Source organism: Scyliorhinus canicula, chromosome 16 (genome assembly GCF_902713615.1).
Source record: "Scyliorhinus canicula chromosome 16, sScyCan1.1, whole genome shotgun sequence".
Taxonomy (NCBI): Eukaryota; Metazoa; Chordata; class Chondrichthyes; order Carcharhiniformes; family Scyliorhinidae; genus Scyliorhinus; species Scyliorhinus canicula.
This window is the reverse complement of record NC_052161.1, coordinates 11,353,867-11,371,077: the sequence shown is the minus strand read 5'-3', so window position 1 is coordinate 11,371,077 and position 17,211 is coordinate 11,353,867. Positions and strand designations below refer to the sequence as shown.

General features: G+C 46.5%; 1 protein-coding gene across 1 annotated transcript in view; it reads left to right on the top strand.

Moving 5' to 3' along the window:
- as3mt (arsenite methyltransferase) overlaps nt 1-17,211 on the top strand; it is a 52,194-nt gene that overhangs the window by 16,685 nt on the left and 18,298 nt on the right. The window contains exons 6-10 of the mRNA XM_038822291.1: nt 1,884-1,953; nt 2,996-3,077; nt 4,626-4,757; nt 13,515-13,657; nt 15,114-15,248. Of these exons, the coding sequence (XP_038678219.1) occupies nt 1,884-1,953; nt 2,996-3,077; nt 4,626-4,757; nt 13,515-13,657; nt 15,114-15,248 (562 nt within the window). The remainder of the gene's footprint in view (nt 1-1,883; nt 1,954-2,995; nt 3,078-4,625; nt 4,758-13,514; nt 13,658-15,113; nt 15,249-17,211) is intronic.

The following is a 17,211-nucleotide window of genomic DNA, read 5'->3' as shown; positions in this document are numbered from 1 at the left end:
ACACCCACACTCTGTGAAAGCACAAAAAAACATTTTACAATACTTCTATATCCACAAATTGCACCACTAGAGGGAAAATGATTTGATAGCTTAACATACTTTTTTTTGGTTTATTTATCTGTTTACTTTGAGCTGCTATAATGGTGGTCAGAAGTACTGCCTTTAAAATGAATTCATTTTCGGAATGTGAGCATTTCTGGCCTGGCCTCGTTGCCCTTCAGAAGGTGGTGGTGGTGAACTGCTGCAGTCCCCGAGGTGTAGGTACATCCACAGTGCAGTCAGGGCAGGAATTCCAGGTGCGTTACTGAAACCATTCCTAAAGCTCCCAGACAATAGTCCCAGTTTATACTCCGGTGTCTGATCTCGGTGCGGTAGGAATACTTCCTGCAATTGGCCCTAGTGTGCCAGGGGTCCAATCCCTGTGCATCGAATTGGATAGGCACGAAGGGGGAACAACTGGTGCCAACTGTCGATGTGCCTATCCGCTACCTCTGGCCTCACCAGCCCTGCCGACTTTAGCAAGGGGAAAGTGAAGTTGCCCACGTCGTTAATTAGACGCGGTTAGGTAAATGAAGGGCTTATCACCTTCTGAAGTCCCACACGTTTTGTGGGGACAGACAGCCGTTGGGAGCTGTGTAAAACTGAGCGCTCCCACCGGGCGGAACAGAGTCGGCAGCACTGGAAAAGTTTGATATGGTTTCAAAAACTGGAAGCTGGTTTAGCACACTGGGCTAAATCGTTGGCTTTGAAAGCAGACCAGGGCAGGCCAGCAGCACGGTTCAATTCCCGTACCAGCCTCCCCGAACAGGCGCCGGAATGTGGCGACTAGGGGCTTTTCACAGTAACTTCATTGAAGCCTGACTTCAATGAAGTAGGGTTCATTGAAGTAGGTAATTACAATGGTAATTAAATTTTCTACACAGATCAAGTTGCCCTCTGAGATGCTTCCATACAATTGTGATACTGTAGTATTCACCATATACATTCAAAATGAGTCATACAGCCCGAGGGGTTCTATACAATTCCACATCTCCCAGTTCACTACGGCTGTAGGTCTTAGAATCACAGAATTTACAGTGCAGAAGGAGGCCATTTGGCCCATCGAGTCTGCACCAGCCCTTGGAAAGAACACCCTACTTAAGCCCCACTTCTCTACCTGATCCCCGTTCTCCCCGTGACCTTTTTTTTGGACACTAAGGGCAATTTAGCATGGTCAATCCACCAAATCGTCACATCTTTGGACTGTGGGAGGCAACCAGAGCACCCGGTGAAACCCACGCAGACCCGGGGAGAACGTGCAGACTCCGCACAGACAGTGACCCAAGCCGGGAATGGAACCTGGGACCCTGGAGCTGTGAAGCAACTGTGCTAACCACTGTGCTACCATGCTGCCCTGACAACGACCTTTCCCTGTAAGCCTCTGTTACAGCTGCCCCAAGCTTTAGTGTGTCCCTCAGCACGTAGATCTGCGCTTTGGAATGTGCCTGTCTGCAAAACTCGGTCGAGGGCAACTCTTTGCCCTGGAAGATCATAAAGCTTCGGGCAGACCAGTGAGCGTTCACCGAGTTGATGATCCTCCAGCAACGTTGATACCACAGCTGTGACATTGGTGTGAAGCCAAATCTATCTGCAGTGTCTGATCAGAGTGAGGCAGGAGTCTAACCTCCCCGTCAGGCTGGAAGGATTTGGGCCTCTGGTGCTGCTGTTATTTGACGGCATTGTGGTATTGTTCAAATTATTATCCCATCCCCCTGCACAGTGGTGAAGCCACCCTTTTGGGGACATGTCCTCCGCTATCATAGATTAGGGCTCATTAAAACTCTTTTACAGAGAGGGTTGGTGCTCCTTTATGCTCTTATTTAGCAGATTTTATTTTCTTTCAGATCCAACTGTGTGATAAACCTGTCACCTGATAAAAAGGCTGTGTTAAAAGAAGCTTATCGAGTGTTAAAGGTATGTTTGTTCGCAGTACTTCCCTAGATAGTTGAGAAAATGCAGATTTCAGTTCCCAGAGTGGATTGTTAACGTTAGATTGTTGGCCATCTGAGCTGACTGTATCACTTCCTGCTGATAGTCACAAAAATGGGATCATTCTGGGCATGACTCAGCAGATGAATGCACTGCGTATTGTGATACTCTGCCATTGTGACTAGAAAGGCCCAGCTTAGGCTGGTTGAGCTTGACCTGAGGGCAGGAGTATTCCTTCATCTCCCCAGGATGGTACGGGCTTGGGTGAGGGGGGAATCGGACAGTCAGCCGATGTTCCTGGTCCTGGACACTGTGCAGTGACTCCTGCCGGAAGGTGGATGTGTGGGTGGTGAGTTGGGGGCAGCATCAAGGTCTGCGGTTATGCCCACCACAGTGGAATAGCCCGACTCTTTGGGTGAACTGTCCGCGGCCGATTGGCACCACAGCACAAGCGGGTGGCTTCAGGAGAGGCAGGGTAATCTGTGGTTTCCAAATGGGGGGTGAGATGTTGGGGCTCTCGATGCCTCGCGTGACTCAACTAGGAGAACAATCATTCATTCAAATGAAATTTTAGTTCAATGGGTAAAACAGGGCAGAGGTTCCCAGGGCTGTTGCAGGTTCCGTCACTGAACTAGTTGATTTCAAACACTAGGGTTTTTACATTAATGAACTTTGGAGAAGGGAATGGCTTTTAAAAAAATAATTCCAGCCTCAATAAGCAGCGAGCGACTTCTACCCATACACCTCTGTGGCAGTCAGAGCTGGAGCCTCGGGTCAGGCCCCAGCTGTACCTTTCCTACTCCGCACACGCTCATCACTTGCACAGCGGCTGAAGGTTAGACTCTTGGCCGAGGCACTGTCTGTAGAATCATTCTCACGAAGAGTTGGACTGCTGGAGAGATATTTCGCAAATCCAGGGAATGTTCCATTCCACAGCCACAAGAGCCACTTTCTGGCGTTTATTGAAAGGAGTAATGGCAACGTTTGGTAAACCCATGCTGATTTGAAATGGTTTGTCCGTTATTAGGATGGTGGTGAAATGTACTTCAGTGACGTCTACGCTGATTGCGAGCTTCCTGACACCATAAGAACACACAAGGTTTTGTGGGGTATGTGGAAAAAAACTCTGAATGTTTTGTCACAGTAAATATTCCAGATAAATTGATTCATGTTCATTGATTGCCATGTTAGACACATGTGGACAATGGTAATATTTTTCTTCTTATTGAGAACTGCTAAGCGAAGGGACTAAAGAGGATTTGGACAGACTTCGTGAGTGGGCAAGAACATGGCAGGTGGAATATAATGTGGAAAAATGTGAGGTGATCCATTTTGGTAGAAGGAACAGATGTGGTAAGAAATTGGAAAGGGTAGATGCACAAAGGGATCTAGTCCTTGTCCATAAGTTACTGAAGGTTAACATGCAGATGCAGCAAGCTATTAGGAAGGCTAATGGAATGTTAGCCTTTATCGCAAGAGAATTTGAGTACAGGAGTAGTGAAGTGTTGCTTCAATTCTACAGAAGCTTGGTTTGACCACACAGAGGACATTATTGCCTTAGAGGGAGTGCAACAAAGGTTCACCAGACTTGTTCCGGGGATGGCGTGGACTGTCTTATGAAGAGAGATTGGGCAAATTGGGCCTGTATTCTCTTAGCGTTTTGAGGAATGAGCGGTGGTCTCATTGAAACCTACAAAAGGAATAGACAGGGTAGATGCAGGTAAGATGTTTCCCTTGGTTGGGGAGTCTAGAGCTAGTGGGAATGATTTCAAAATAAAGAGGATGCTTTAGGAGCAAGATAAGGAGAATCTTTTTTACACAGGGAGTTGTGAATCTTTGTAATTCCTTTACAAAGGAAGCTCAGTCGTTCAGTCTGCATAAGGTAGAGATTTATAGATTTCTAATTGACAATAATGTAAAGGGTTATGGGGTTAGTGTAGGTAAAAGGTATTGACTTGTCCAATCAGTCTTGTTTCATATTGAATAGCAGAGCAGGCTTAATGGGCTGAATGGCCTACTCTTCTTCCTATGTTCCTCGTATATGGGAGGAAATGGGACATGTACAAAATATCTTGGTACATTGGACCATCTTTATGACACTAAACAGAATCTATGGACTCTGTACGAGAGAGCATGTTGTGAAGATATTGGTATTGCCTTGTGAGTTATTTTCACCTTCATTGCTTGGGATAAGCTGAAGAAATGAGTTGTCTGCTGCGTACAAAAACCCCTGGTTTCCATTTCCAAATAGAGCACCAGCCATCCATAACTTTAAACCAGCAAATCAGTAATGAGAGAAACAAAAGGGAAAATATAAGCTCAGATGAAACTATCAAATTAAAATTAACTTGTAACAAGTATTGCGAGGATGTGTGTTTCTGATCTCATGCTAGTGTGTGGAAGGTCGCCAAACTTGCCCATACTTTGGAGGGGAGATATTGAGCAGATGTCAGCCACTGTTTTATTGGTAGGCACAATGGGAGGGTGAAAATCTCTCTGCAAGGTTTAATGGCCCAGGTCAAGAGGGGTTGGGACACATTTGGGAATGCATTGAATGATTGTGTGGTTTGTTGGGAACTCTGTAACCTTGGCATCATTTAGCTCCAGTAATGAAGTAATGTGACCTGTTCTGTGTGTTCAACCTGGTCTTTCTCCAGGAGAGTGTCTGGGAGGAGCTCTGTGGTGGAAAGATCTCTTCAAACTTGCAAAGGAGGTGGGCTTCAGCACCCCGCGATTGGCCACTGCCCACAGAATACCCGTGACAAATAAAGAGCTCCAGGATCTTGTTGGTAAGAAATTGAAGAGACTAAAATGATTGTTTGCGTTAATACACTCCATGTTTAATCTAGAGAAATGTCATGGGCAGCCCGGTAGCACAAGTGGATAGCACTGTGGCATCACAGCTCCAGGGTCCCAGATTCGATTCCCCGCTGGGTCACTGTCTGTGCGGAGTCTGCACGTTCTCCCCGTGTCTGTGTGAGTTTCCTCCGGTTTCCTCCCACAGTCCAAAGATGTGCAGGTTAGATGGATTGGCCATGCGAAATTGCCCTTAGTGTCTAAAAAGGTTAGACATAGAATTTACAGTGCAGAAGGAGGCCATTCGGCCCATCGAGTCTGCACCGGCTCTTGGAAAGAGCATCCTACCCAAGGTCAACACCTCCACCCTATCCCCATAACCCAGTAACCCCACCCAACACTAAGGGCAATTTTGGACACTAAGGGCAATTTATCATGGCCAATCCACCTAACCTGCACATCTTTGGACTGTGGGAGGAAACCGGAGTACCCGGAGGAAACCCACGCACACACGGGGAGGATGTGCAGACTCCGCACAGACAGTGACCCAAGTCGGAATCGAACCTGGGACCGTGGAGCTGTGAAGCGATTGTGCTATCCACAATGCTACCGTGCTGCCCATTCAGCACCTAGGAGGGGTTATTGGGTTTCGGGGATAGGGTGGAAGTGAGGGATTAAGTGGGTCGGTGCAAACTCAATGGGCCGAATGGCCTCCTTCTGCACTGTATGTTCTATGTCACCAGGCACTAATGCAGCACTGAGGAAAATTGATGCAGAGCCAAAGGAAGAGAGAATAGGAAGGTTGATCGAAAACTTGGTCAAAGTAGTGGAAGGAATTTGAAGGCGGTGAGTTTTGAAGATTGAGGAATTTGGGGAGGGGGTGTGGGTTCCAGCTGAAGGCATAGTCGACACAGGGCGTCCACAGGAGGATAATTTCAGACAATCGCAACAATTGATACAACTTGACCGAATGGATTCAAGATGAAAAACTTCAGAAATATGTCTGACTTGTGTTGCGATCCCAGTTGACGTTATAACCGGACGGGAAGATCCCAGAATGGAACCCTGGCTCCCAAGACCGTAAATTATATATTTTTAAATAAAATGTGGCGGAACATAGCTACAGGACCACTAATTTATTTGAATGACCAGTAAAGCATTTATTACGCATGAAACAATTGGATTACGATACAATACTCCTTTACTTCCACCTTACTTTACACACAAACCTTTGGATTGATACGGATTACAAAGTATGTCCTAATCTACAATGGTCTCATTAACACAAAGTCCCTTTTAAGCACACTAGATGACTGTGGTCAAATACACACACTGTGCTCTGAACCCAAGTTAGTGTCTGTGGACCTCTCAGAATCCCCCCCCCCCCCCCCCCCCCCCCCCCAAGATGATGAGCACATGAGTGTTTCCAAACTCCACTCCCAAAAAAGCACATTAAAATCTTCTCTCCTAGTAAGGCAGCACGGTAGCATTGTGGATAGCACAATCGCTTCACAGCTCCAGGGTCCCAGGTTCGATTCCAGCTTGGGTCACTGTCTGTGCGGAGTCTGCATATCCTCCCCGTGTGTGCGTGGGTTTCCTCCGGGTGCTCCGGTTTCCTCCCACAGTCCAAAGATGTGCAGGTTAGGTGGATTGGCCATGATAAATTGCCCATAGAGTCCAAAATTGCCCTTAGTGTTGGGTGGGGTTCCTGGGTTATGGGGATAGGGTGGAGTTGTTGACCTTGGGTAGGGTGCTCTTTCCAAGAGCCGGTGCAGACTCGATGGGCTGAATGGCCTCGTTCTGCACTGTAAATTCTATGATAAGGCTCTCCCTTAGTGATTTACATTCCGGAATCCAGACCAGATTTTCCAAATTACACTTCTAAACAAAGCCTCCACTCCATTTCCAACAGTGAATCCAGTCCAGGAGTTTACATCAACCCTTTTAGGTTTCCTTTGTTTTAACTGCTTTTACACAAACTCCGAGATCCAGCCACCAATTTTCAGAGTTATTTCAACTCCCGTTACATAGACTCTATCAACATCTCACAAACCTGAAAATCACTTCAGATATCTCTTTGTCATCTCAGCCTTCTTCTCAGCTTGATCTGCCTTCACTGAACAATACTCTGCTTTACTACCTTTAACCTTCATATTTCTTGGAAACGTCTCTTCATTTCTCTAGTTTCCTTAGCTAGCTGCTCTTCAGACCTCTGCACTTGTTTTCCTCACCATTCCTACATGGTATGGCTTTTCTTCTGGCAAGGTTGAGAGAGATGTTCCCTCTTCAGGCTTCGAAACCAACTGCTTCTATGTGAGAGCTGCCTTCTCTCTCACTACGTATCGTCTACTGCAATCAAATTAGCTAAACTAAAAATTAAGAGCTTCTCTACCGTGCAAGGTTCCAGTTGCTACGCAACACCCACATGCGCCTGCTGGTCTATTTATCCATGCCATAGCCCCCTCGAAACGCAATAGACACAGTTGCAACTTAACCAACTCCCGCACATACAAACACCTTTGCTCAGAATGAATCTAAAAATAGGTTTTACTTTCCAGACACAGAAACATTAAATAAAACGCACTTAAAACTATACTTTATTTCTAATGTTTACTAATGCAAATATAAATCCCTTAAAACTAATTTTGTTTTCCGAACACCTTTCCACAATATTCAAGTTCGGTACTATGGAGTGACTGTTAGCTTAGGAATTACAGAGTTGTCATAATGTGCTGGAGGAATGTATGAAGAGTTCAGAGACAAATGGGGGTTCCAGGTGTGGAGTTAAGCTGTCCCTGTGCTGCAGAGCGGGTATCGGCAATCCCTGAACCGTTGGGACGACGGACTCAACCCCCCCCCTCCCCCACCCCAAAAATAAAGATTCTGTTAAGATACCAAGTGGGGCGGGTATTATAAATGGACTGAACCAGTGGCAGGGCAAGGGGATGGCAGTAGAGGAAAGGGATTGCACAGTGTGGCAAAGGTTGATAGTCATACCTTTCTGCGAGCATAGTAATGCGATTAAAGTTTGAAGAGACTGTGCCATCTCGAATTGTGGCTTTCACAGGACAGACGTTGATGTTGGTTTAGACTATTGCTTAAAGCTGAGTTGCGTCACCTGATTCTACACATCAAGCCTATCGTTGTGCAAATCAATCTGTCCACGCCAGGACATGAACCATTAGTTGGGACTGATACTTTAGTACATCAATGAGGGATCCTGTCTTTTGGATGACACAATCATTTGAAAACCAGGGATGAGGGATTATAGTTATGTGGATGGACTGAATAAATTGGATTTGTTATCCTTGGGGCAGCGAAGACCAAGTTAAGGAACTTTGATAGAGGCGTTTAAAATCATGAAGGCTTTAGATAGAATAGATAAACAGAAACTGATTCCAGTGGCCTGAGGGTCAATAACCAGGGGGCACAGCTTTAGTTGATTGGCCAAAATGTGACATGAGGAAAACATTTTGTTTCACGTTGAGTGGTTACGATTCGGAATGTGCAGCCTGATTGGCTGGATTCCGGTTCAGTAGTATAATATTAAAACTGCATTGGATAAATAGTTAAAGGATGAAAAATGACAGAGATTTTGGTGAAGTGTAGGGGAGTAAGACAAAGAGCTGGTGCCGACTCGATGGTCCGAATGGCATCCTTCGGTGTTGTGCGATTCTATCTGCCTGTTCGAAAGGGTTCCAATAGCCGATGAAGATACTATTCCAAGAAGCATCGGGAGGTTTTCAAGTCCTTGGGAAAATATTTGTCTCCATAACCACACCCAGTGGTTGTGATTTGTTAGACTTAGTCTACCCAATAGTTACTGTTCTTCACAGTAATTCCAAAAGAGTCATTTTCATAGAACCATAGAATTTACAGTGCAGAAGAAGGCCATTCGGCCCATCGAGTCTGCACCGGCCCCTGGAAAGAGCACCCCACCCAAGCCCACGACTCCACCCTATCCCCGTAACCCAATAACCCCATCTAAACTTTTTGGACACTAAGAGCAATTTAGCACAGTCAATCCACCTAACCTGCACATCTTTGGACTGTGGGAGGAAACCGGAGCACCCGGAGGAAACCCACGCAGACACGGGGAAAACATGCAGATTCCACACAGACAGTGACCCAGCCAGGAATTGAACCTGGGACTCTGGAGCTGCGAAGCAACTGTGCTAACCACTGCCCTACCGTGCTGCCCATTTTAAGATTTTAACATTTTAAGATAGGAGATGTGATGACACATCTCCTATAAGGCAGCACGGTAACACAAGTGGATAGCACGATTTCTTCACAGCTCCAGGGTCCCGGGTTTGATTCCTGGCTGGGTCACAGTGCGGAGTTTGCATGTTCTCCCTGTGTCTGCGTGGGTATCCTCCGGGTGCTCCGGTTTCCTCCCACAGTCCAAAGATCTGCAAGTTAGGTGGATTGGCCATGCTAAATTGCCCTTACTGTCCAAAAAGGATAGGAGGGGTTATTGGGTTACGGGGATAGGGTGGAAGTGAGGGCTGAATGTGGGTCGGTGCAGACTCGATGGGCCGAATGGCCTCCTTCTGCACTCTATGTTCTATGTTCTGTCATTCTCAAATGGATGCTAGAGTGTTCAAGAGAGAAAGAGAGAGCACCATTTACAAGGTAGCTGAAACATTCTTAATAATGCTTGGCTCAGTTCCTGCTTTGCGCTAAGTAATAACACCCCCCCACCCCCCCTCCCACACACATATCCCAGCCCTCTTCCAAATATCTCCCCGTAATACCAGCCCACATTTCCTTCCTCGACCAGTGTACAGACAGCTCCTCATTCTCAGTCATTTCAATCACTTATCTCAACTCAGCTTGCCCCTGTCTTTAAATGTGAAATACCATCTCCTCTTCAACAGCAGCAATGCTGGGGCTGGGGGTGAAGAGACAGCTCCAGTGGCCAGTGTTAATTGAATATCATTCCAGTCTGTGCAACTATATACTGACAGGACAGAAAATCGGAGAGTTGTAAAACACTTGACAGGCTACAGGCAGCACGGTAGCACAAGTGGATAGCACTGTGGCTTCACAGCGCTAGGGTCACAGGTTCAATTCCCCGCTGGGTCACTGTCTGCACATTCTTCCCGTGTCTGTGTGGGTTTCCTCTGGGTCCCCCCGGTTTCCTCCCACAGTTCAAAGACGTGCACGTTAGGTGGATTGGCCATGATAAATTGCCTCTGAGTCTCCAAAAAGGTCAGGAGGGGTTATTGGGTTACGGGGGTAGGGTGGAAGTGAGGGCTTAAGTGGGTCACTGCAGACTCGATGGGCCGAATGGCCTCCTTCTGCACTGTATGTTCTGTGAACAATCCCAGCAATCTTTCTTTATCCAAACCAGTGTGTTTTCGTGTTGTTTGGTAACCAGCCAAAGATTATGGGGTCTTTTGAGGAATATGTTTTGCTATTGTGGCCTTTTCGGCCCAGCTTCTTTCAAAATGAATCCTGCTACTTTCACACGTGGGCACAGCCAAAGTAAATGTGTTTTGCCTCTTGGAGTTCAACCTTGAACATGAACCTTGAACATTGGCCAGATCAGCAATGACATGAAAAATGAACCGACACTTTAAAAAAAAAATCAGTCCTGTTGTTTTTGTTTCATCTCCAAGACCTTGAAGATCTAACGTGTCTTGAAGATAATTAGGTTGAGCAACCGAGAGTTGAGCGAGGGGGAAAGTTTTGTATAGTTATCCAGGATTGTTAGCGTTAGGTGAGCGTTGTTTTGTCTTTTGCCTGGCAGATTGTTTTGAGCGTTGTGTTATCCTGAATACAAAGAGTGAGCTTGCATTTGTATAGCGCCTTTCATAGTTCAGGACATCGCAAAGGGCTTCACAGCAAAGGAAATGCTTTTAAAATGTAGTCACATTGCAATTACAGCAATGAGGTGAGTGGCCAGTTAGTTTGCATTGACGGTGTGCCTGAGACATAAATTTGGGTCAGACACAAGGAAAACGGCACCCATCCAATTTTAAATAATGCCCAGGAATCATAAGAACATAAGGACTAGGAGCAGGAGTAGGCCATCTGGCCCCTCGAGCCTGCTCCACCACTCAATGAGATCATGGCTGATCTTTTGTGGACTCAGCTCCACTTTCCGGCCCAAACACCATAACCCTTAATCCCTTTATTCTTCAAAAAACTATCTATCTTTACCTTAAAAACATTTAATGAAGGAGCCTCAACTGCTTCACTGGGCAAGGAATTCCATAGATTCACAACCCTTTGGGTGAAGAAGTTCCTCCTAAACTCAGTCCTAAATCTACTTCCCCTTATTTTGATGCTCTGCCCCCTAGTTCTGCTTTCACCTGCCAGTGGAAACAACCTGCCAGCATCTATCCTATCTATTCCCTTCATAATTTTATATGTTTCTATAAAGTCCCCCCCAGTCTACTTAACCTCTCGTCGTAATCCAACACCCTCAACCCTGGGATTAACCTAATGAATCTCCTCTGCATACCCACCAGTGCCAGTACGTCCTTTCTCAGACAAGGAGACCAAAACTGAACACAATACTCCAGGTGTGGCCTCACTTTGAATCAAACCCATCCAAAGATTCCTGTGCTTTCAGTTTTCATAAGTATTATGAACAATTTATTCAGAAGAAGTTTAGCGAGGGTCTGAAAGGTGAGCCCACATGTCCAGTCAGTAACCTGTTTGTTACTGAAGGACGTTTCTTTCACATTTGCTGTCTGTTTAGTTCAGATTTTAATCTGCCAGATCTCTTAAACTATCCACATTCTAATCTGTTGTTGCTTCTCTGAGTGCTTTTTAAAGTCAAAGCCATTTAAATTCCCTGGGTCTGGGGATTCTGCTTTCTGGGGGCAGAATTCTCCCAATCACACCCCCCCCCCCCCCCCCCCCCCCCCCCCCCCCCGATGGAATCCCATCAGGCCTTGCAGGAAATTGAGTCGGATTCAAACACGATTGCTAACAGCGCACAAAGTGGTACTGAGTTCGCCAGAGACATCGGAGTGAGTGCAACAACTTTCTGCCATAGCGTTACTCTGCTCCTGATGTGCTGTTCACCCTCTGCTGGAGCAGACCGGTTCCTGCCCTCCAGCGCCATACCGAGCTGGTCTTCTTGGACAGCACCCTCTGCTGGAGCAGACTGGTCCCTGCCCTCCAGCGCCATACCGAGCTGGTCTTCTTGAACAGCACCCTCCTGCTGGAACCATGGACCCTCCTGTGTCACCACAGACGCTTATCGACCTGTTGAGTTTTTCCTGAATTTTCTGTTTTTATTTGAGCTGATTGAGTCTGTCCCTCCATTTTCCAGTGTCTTTCGACTCCATCGCTCTGTGCTGAAATTGAATGGTCACTAAAGTCATTTCAGCAACTCTATGCATTTATATAGCCCCTATAATCGAGTGAAACAACACAAGGAATATCACAGGAGCCAATAGCAAACACAATTTGACGCCGCCACATAGAGATACTGGGACAGGTGACTACAAGCTTGGATAAGGAGATGAGATTTAAGGAGTGTCCTAAAGGAGGAGAGGGATGGAGAGGTTTAGGGAAGGAATTCGAGAACCCTGGCAGCTGAAGGCACCGTCCCCAATGGAAGAGGGATTAAAATCAGAGATGTACGTTTGGTACAACGTGAGCGTTGCAGTGAAGGACATCATTTATTACCCATCCCTCGTTGCCCTTAAGAAGATGGTAAATCGCTGCCTTTGAACTGCGGTAGGTAGACCCACAGTGCTGTTAGGGAGGGAGTTCCAGGATTTTGACCCAGCGACAGTGAAGGAACGGCGATATATTTCCAAGTCAGGATGGAGGGTGGCTTGGAGGGGAACTTGCAGTTGGTGGTGTCCCCACCTATCTGCTGCCCCTGACCTTCTAGATGGTAGAGGTTGCTTGTTTGGAAGGTGCTGTCGAAGGACCCTAGGTGAGTTACTGCTGTGCCTCGATGGAAGAGGGAATGAATGTGGCTCACTACAGCCAGGATGTTGTTGGAATCCATGAGCCTTTGCTCTATCCAGTGTGTTCAATTGTTTCTTGATATAATGTGAAGTGAATCAAATTGGCATCTATGGCTTCGGGTGGAGGCCCAGATATATCATCCACTTGTAATTTCTGACAGGGAGTGGTTACAAGTGCACCAGCCTTGTCTTTTGCACTGATTCAGGCTGGGAATATTCATGGAACCTACTCCTCCAGGTAAGTTGTTAAGTTGGCCACCACCATTCACAACTGGATGTGGCAGGACTATGGAGATTTGAATTCTAAAGCAAACCCTTGGAGGTCATTGCAAAGGCTGTTGTTGTTTAGATTTCCATCAGTTCTCACAGTGAGTTTTTTCCTGGGACAGGTCGTTAACCTGTGCGAGAGGCTTACAGCTCGAGAGGCGTCACTCAGCATCAAGCCTGGCTGACCAGGAGAATCTGCCATTCTTACCGCCTGCCATTGGCGCGTTGGAAGGATTGATCACGATATGAACGCACCTTCCTTGGCCATCAACTCCTGTGGTGGGACTCGAACCAGCAGCTTCTGACTCAGAGGCAGGGACACGACTCACTTGAGTTGAAATGAAAAATGAAATGAAAATCACTTATTGTCACGAGTAGGCTTCAATGAAGTTACTGTGAAAAACCCCTAGTCGCCACATTCCGGCACCTGTCCAGGGAGGCTGGTACGGGAATCGAACCGTGCTGCTGGCCATTTAGCCGAGTGAGCTAAACAAGAGGAGATTGTTGCAATTTTTGTTACAGACAATTTTTTCTTCCTTTTAGGTGACTACAAGTTTGTTTCTGCTACTTACCGGCTATTTAAAATCCCGGCCAGCTGTCCGAGAGAAAAATGCTCGGTTACTTACAATGGCTCCATCAGAGGCTTTAAAGAGAAGTTGGAGTTTGATGTCAACTACACGTTTAACGTAAGGGTCAGATTTTAAATGCTGATTTACTCGAGAAATTCAAATCCACAACTTAACAACAATTTTGATTTCCACAGTGGCTATGGTAATATAATTATGTTACTAGGTTAGTAATCCTAAAATCCTCTGGAGTAATAATCCAGAGACATGAGTACAAGTCCCACCATGGCATTTGTGGCATTTACCAATAGTTTTTTTTTTAATTTAGAGTACCCAATTATTTTTTCCAATTAAGGGGCAATTTAGTGTGGCCAATCCACCTAACCTGCACATTTTTGGGTTGTGGGGGTGAAACCCACGCAGACACGGGGAGAATGTGCAAACTCCACACGGACAGTGATCCAGGGCCGGGATTCGAACCTGGGTCCTCAGTGCCGTAGGCAGCAATGCTAACCACTGTGCCACCGTGCTGCCCCTCATTTACCAATAGTTAATTGGTAATTAACTATTTGTGGCATTTACCAATAGTTAATTGGTAATACAGAACGTGAGTATTGTTGAAAAAAGAGATAAGCTAGTTGATGCTTTTTGTCTTGCTGCTTATATGTAGGAACCTGGCAAAAGTGTCCAGGCATTGCACATATTTTGAATAAACAAAAGCGTGGGGGCAATAGTTACCTGGTGCATTCATTCACCTTGGCAGTATCTCGATCAATCAGAGCCAACTCGCCAACCAATCAGAACCCCTTTTCTCTTGCAGCATGAATTGTTGTTCCCTTGAAATTTGGTATTCTTGCATCTGTCCGGATGAGTGCAAGACGAAAAGCTTTGACAGCATGTCTCCTTTTTTTCAGTAATTTCAACTTCAATTAAATGAATAAAATCTGGAATAAAAAAGTGCTCCGATCAGTAATGGTGATTGTGAAACCATCGGACTTTCCTTAAAAACCTGCCTGGTTCGCAAACGTCCTTTAGGGGAGGAAATCTGCCGTACCTAACCCAGCCTGGCCTCTATGTGACTCCAGATCCACAGCAACGTGATTGTCTCTTAACTCGGGAGTGGTCGAGCAAGCCACTCCATTCTACTCGAGAAGGCTACTCCGCACCACCTTCTAAAGGGCAGTTAGGCCTGGGCAATAAATGCTGGCCTTGTGCGCCGCCTATAAATGAATTCAAAATGAAAAGCAACCTATTCAGCTTAAAGGAGCTCAAAACCGATAAATTCCCAAAGAGGTACTAATCGCGTAAAATATGTGCACCGAACCAGGCCTGTGAATCTAAGTTGTCTCTCATTCCATTTACCTCATCTCAGCTTTTCAATAAATATTTCTCTTCCCCTTTTCTCTCATGTAGTCACCTAGTTTTCCTTTCAAACACTTATTCATCACAATTTACTTCCTGTGGCAGTGAGACCTACATTTCGAGAGGAGCCGTGGTTGCACTCTCGCCTCGGTTGCTGATGACCACTTTTCAGATGAACCCGAATCGAATGTTTTTTTAAAATTCTGTTGCACAGGGAGGAGAGGCCGTAACTGCGGATGAAGAGATGGCTGCAGTCCTCAAGAGTTCACGCTTTGCCGATGCGTTCGCCGTTAAGCCGGTTGGGAAAATGGCTCCTGGCTCCACCGAATATCCACCCACAAAATCCAAGGTAAAAGCAACATGAAATTTCAAATCGGGCGACTTAGGCTTTTTAAATGCCGTCTCCAAGGTTTCTGCAATTTTGAAATCCTGAGAGAGAATGAATTGCAGCAGGAAATGGCATGATGAATGTTACATAGGATTTACAGCAGAGAAACAAACCATTCAACCCATCTGGTCTGTGCAAGTGCTCATAACCCGCAGTCTCCTCCAACCCTGCCTCATTGTTATAACCTGCCTGCTTACCATTGGCTGGGGACTAATGGCAATCCCACAATCCTTTGGGAGTATGAGCTTGCCCAATGAGGGGGGGCGGAGTAATCATTAGCAGATTCCCTGCATAAATATGAAGTTGGCCAGTTTGGAACCGGCTAGAGAGGAATGAGCAGCAAGGGAGTTGCTATGTTTTTGTAAATAAATGTTATTTCTTTCTATCCTTCAACTCGTGCTGGATTCTTCGTGGCCCTCACAAAACTCATCTTGTACTATCAGCAAATCCTTTACTCCTTTGTACTCGTAGGATTCCTACAGTGCAGAAGGAGGCCATTCAGCCCATTGTGTCTGCACCGACCATCCGAAAGAGCACCCTACCTAGACCCCCCCCGCGCCCTATCCCCGTAACCCAACCTAACCATTAGACACTAAGGGCCAATTGCTCAGGGCTGGTTTAGCTCTGTGGGCTAAACAGCTGGTTTGTGATACGGAACAATGGCAGCAGCGTGGGTTCAATTCCCGTACCAGCTTACCCGAACAGGCGCCGGTATGTGGCGACTAGGGGCTTTTCACAGTAACTTCATACTTGTGACGATAAAAGGTTATTATTAATTGATCATGGCTAATCCACATAACCTGCACATTTTTGGACTGTGGGAGGAAACCGGAGCACCCGGAGGAATCTCACGCAGGCACGGGGGGAACTTGCAAACTCCACACAGACCCAAGGTCGGAATCTAATCCGGATCCCTGGCGCTGTGAGGCTGCAATGCTAACCGCTGTGCCACGGTGCACTTAAGTAGCTTCCCTTTAAATGTATCAGTGTTGTTCACCTCAACTACCTCTTGTGATTTGCCAGAGTGAAGATATGTTGGACAGCTGACATAAAGCCAGGGAGAAACAAGAGAGGAAGGGGCCAGTGGGTTAGTCGTTCTAGCAATATCCATTAGATAGGGAGAAGGAAGGACTAACAAAGGCAGACAGAGAGAGGCACCTCCAAAACCCACCCCCTCCACCAATCTGAATTGTGGGCAGCACGGTAGCACAGTGGTTAGCACAGTTGCATCACAGCTCCAGGGTCCCAAGTTTGATTCCCAGTTGGGTCACTGTCTGTGTAGAGTCTGCACGTTCTCCCTGTGTCTGCGTGGGTTTCCTCCGGGTGCTCCGGTTTCCTCCCACAGTCCAAAGATGTGCAGGTTAGGTGGATTGGCCATGGTAAATTGCCCTTCGTGTCCAAAAAGGTTAATTGGGGTTACTGGGTTTCGGGGATAGGGTAGAGGAGGCTTGGGATTGAATGGGGTGCTCTTTCCAAGGGTGTGCAGACTCGATGGGCTGAATGGCCTCCTTCTGCACTGTAAATTCTATGATTCTATGAAAAGGAAGGGCAGTAGATAAGAAAGCCACCACATTCAAGTCCTCCCCCAAGTGTCACACCATCCTGACTTGGAAACTATATCGCCGTTCCTTCCCAGTCGCTGGGTCAGATTCACTTCACCATAGTGGTGTGGATGTACTCCAGCAATTCAAGAAGGCAGCCCACCACCACATTCCCGAGGGCAATTAGGGATGGGCAGAATAGGATGGTCCTGCCAGCGATGAACGCCCACTTCCCACTTCCGATTGTCACATTTTCCTTTCCCCCAAAATGACCTTCAAACCATCGGAGGTAATTGATGAATTTCGCGTGGTAACCTCAGTGAAAGTTGAAACATTTACCGAGATCATTTCCAATCGCAATTTCCAGTTACTCACTAGACACC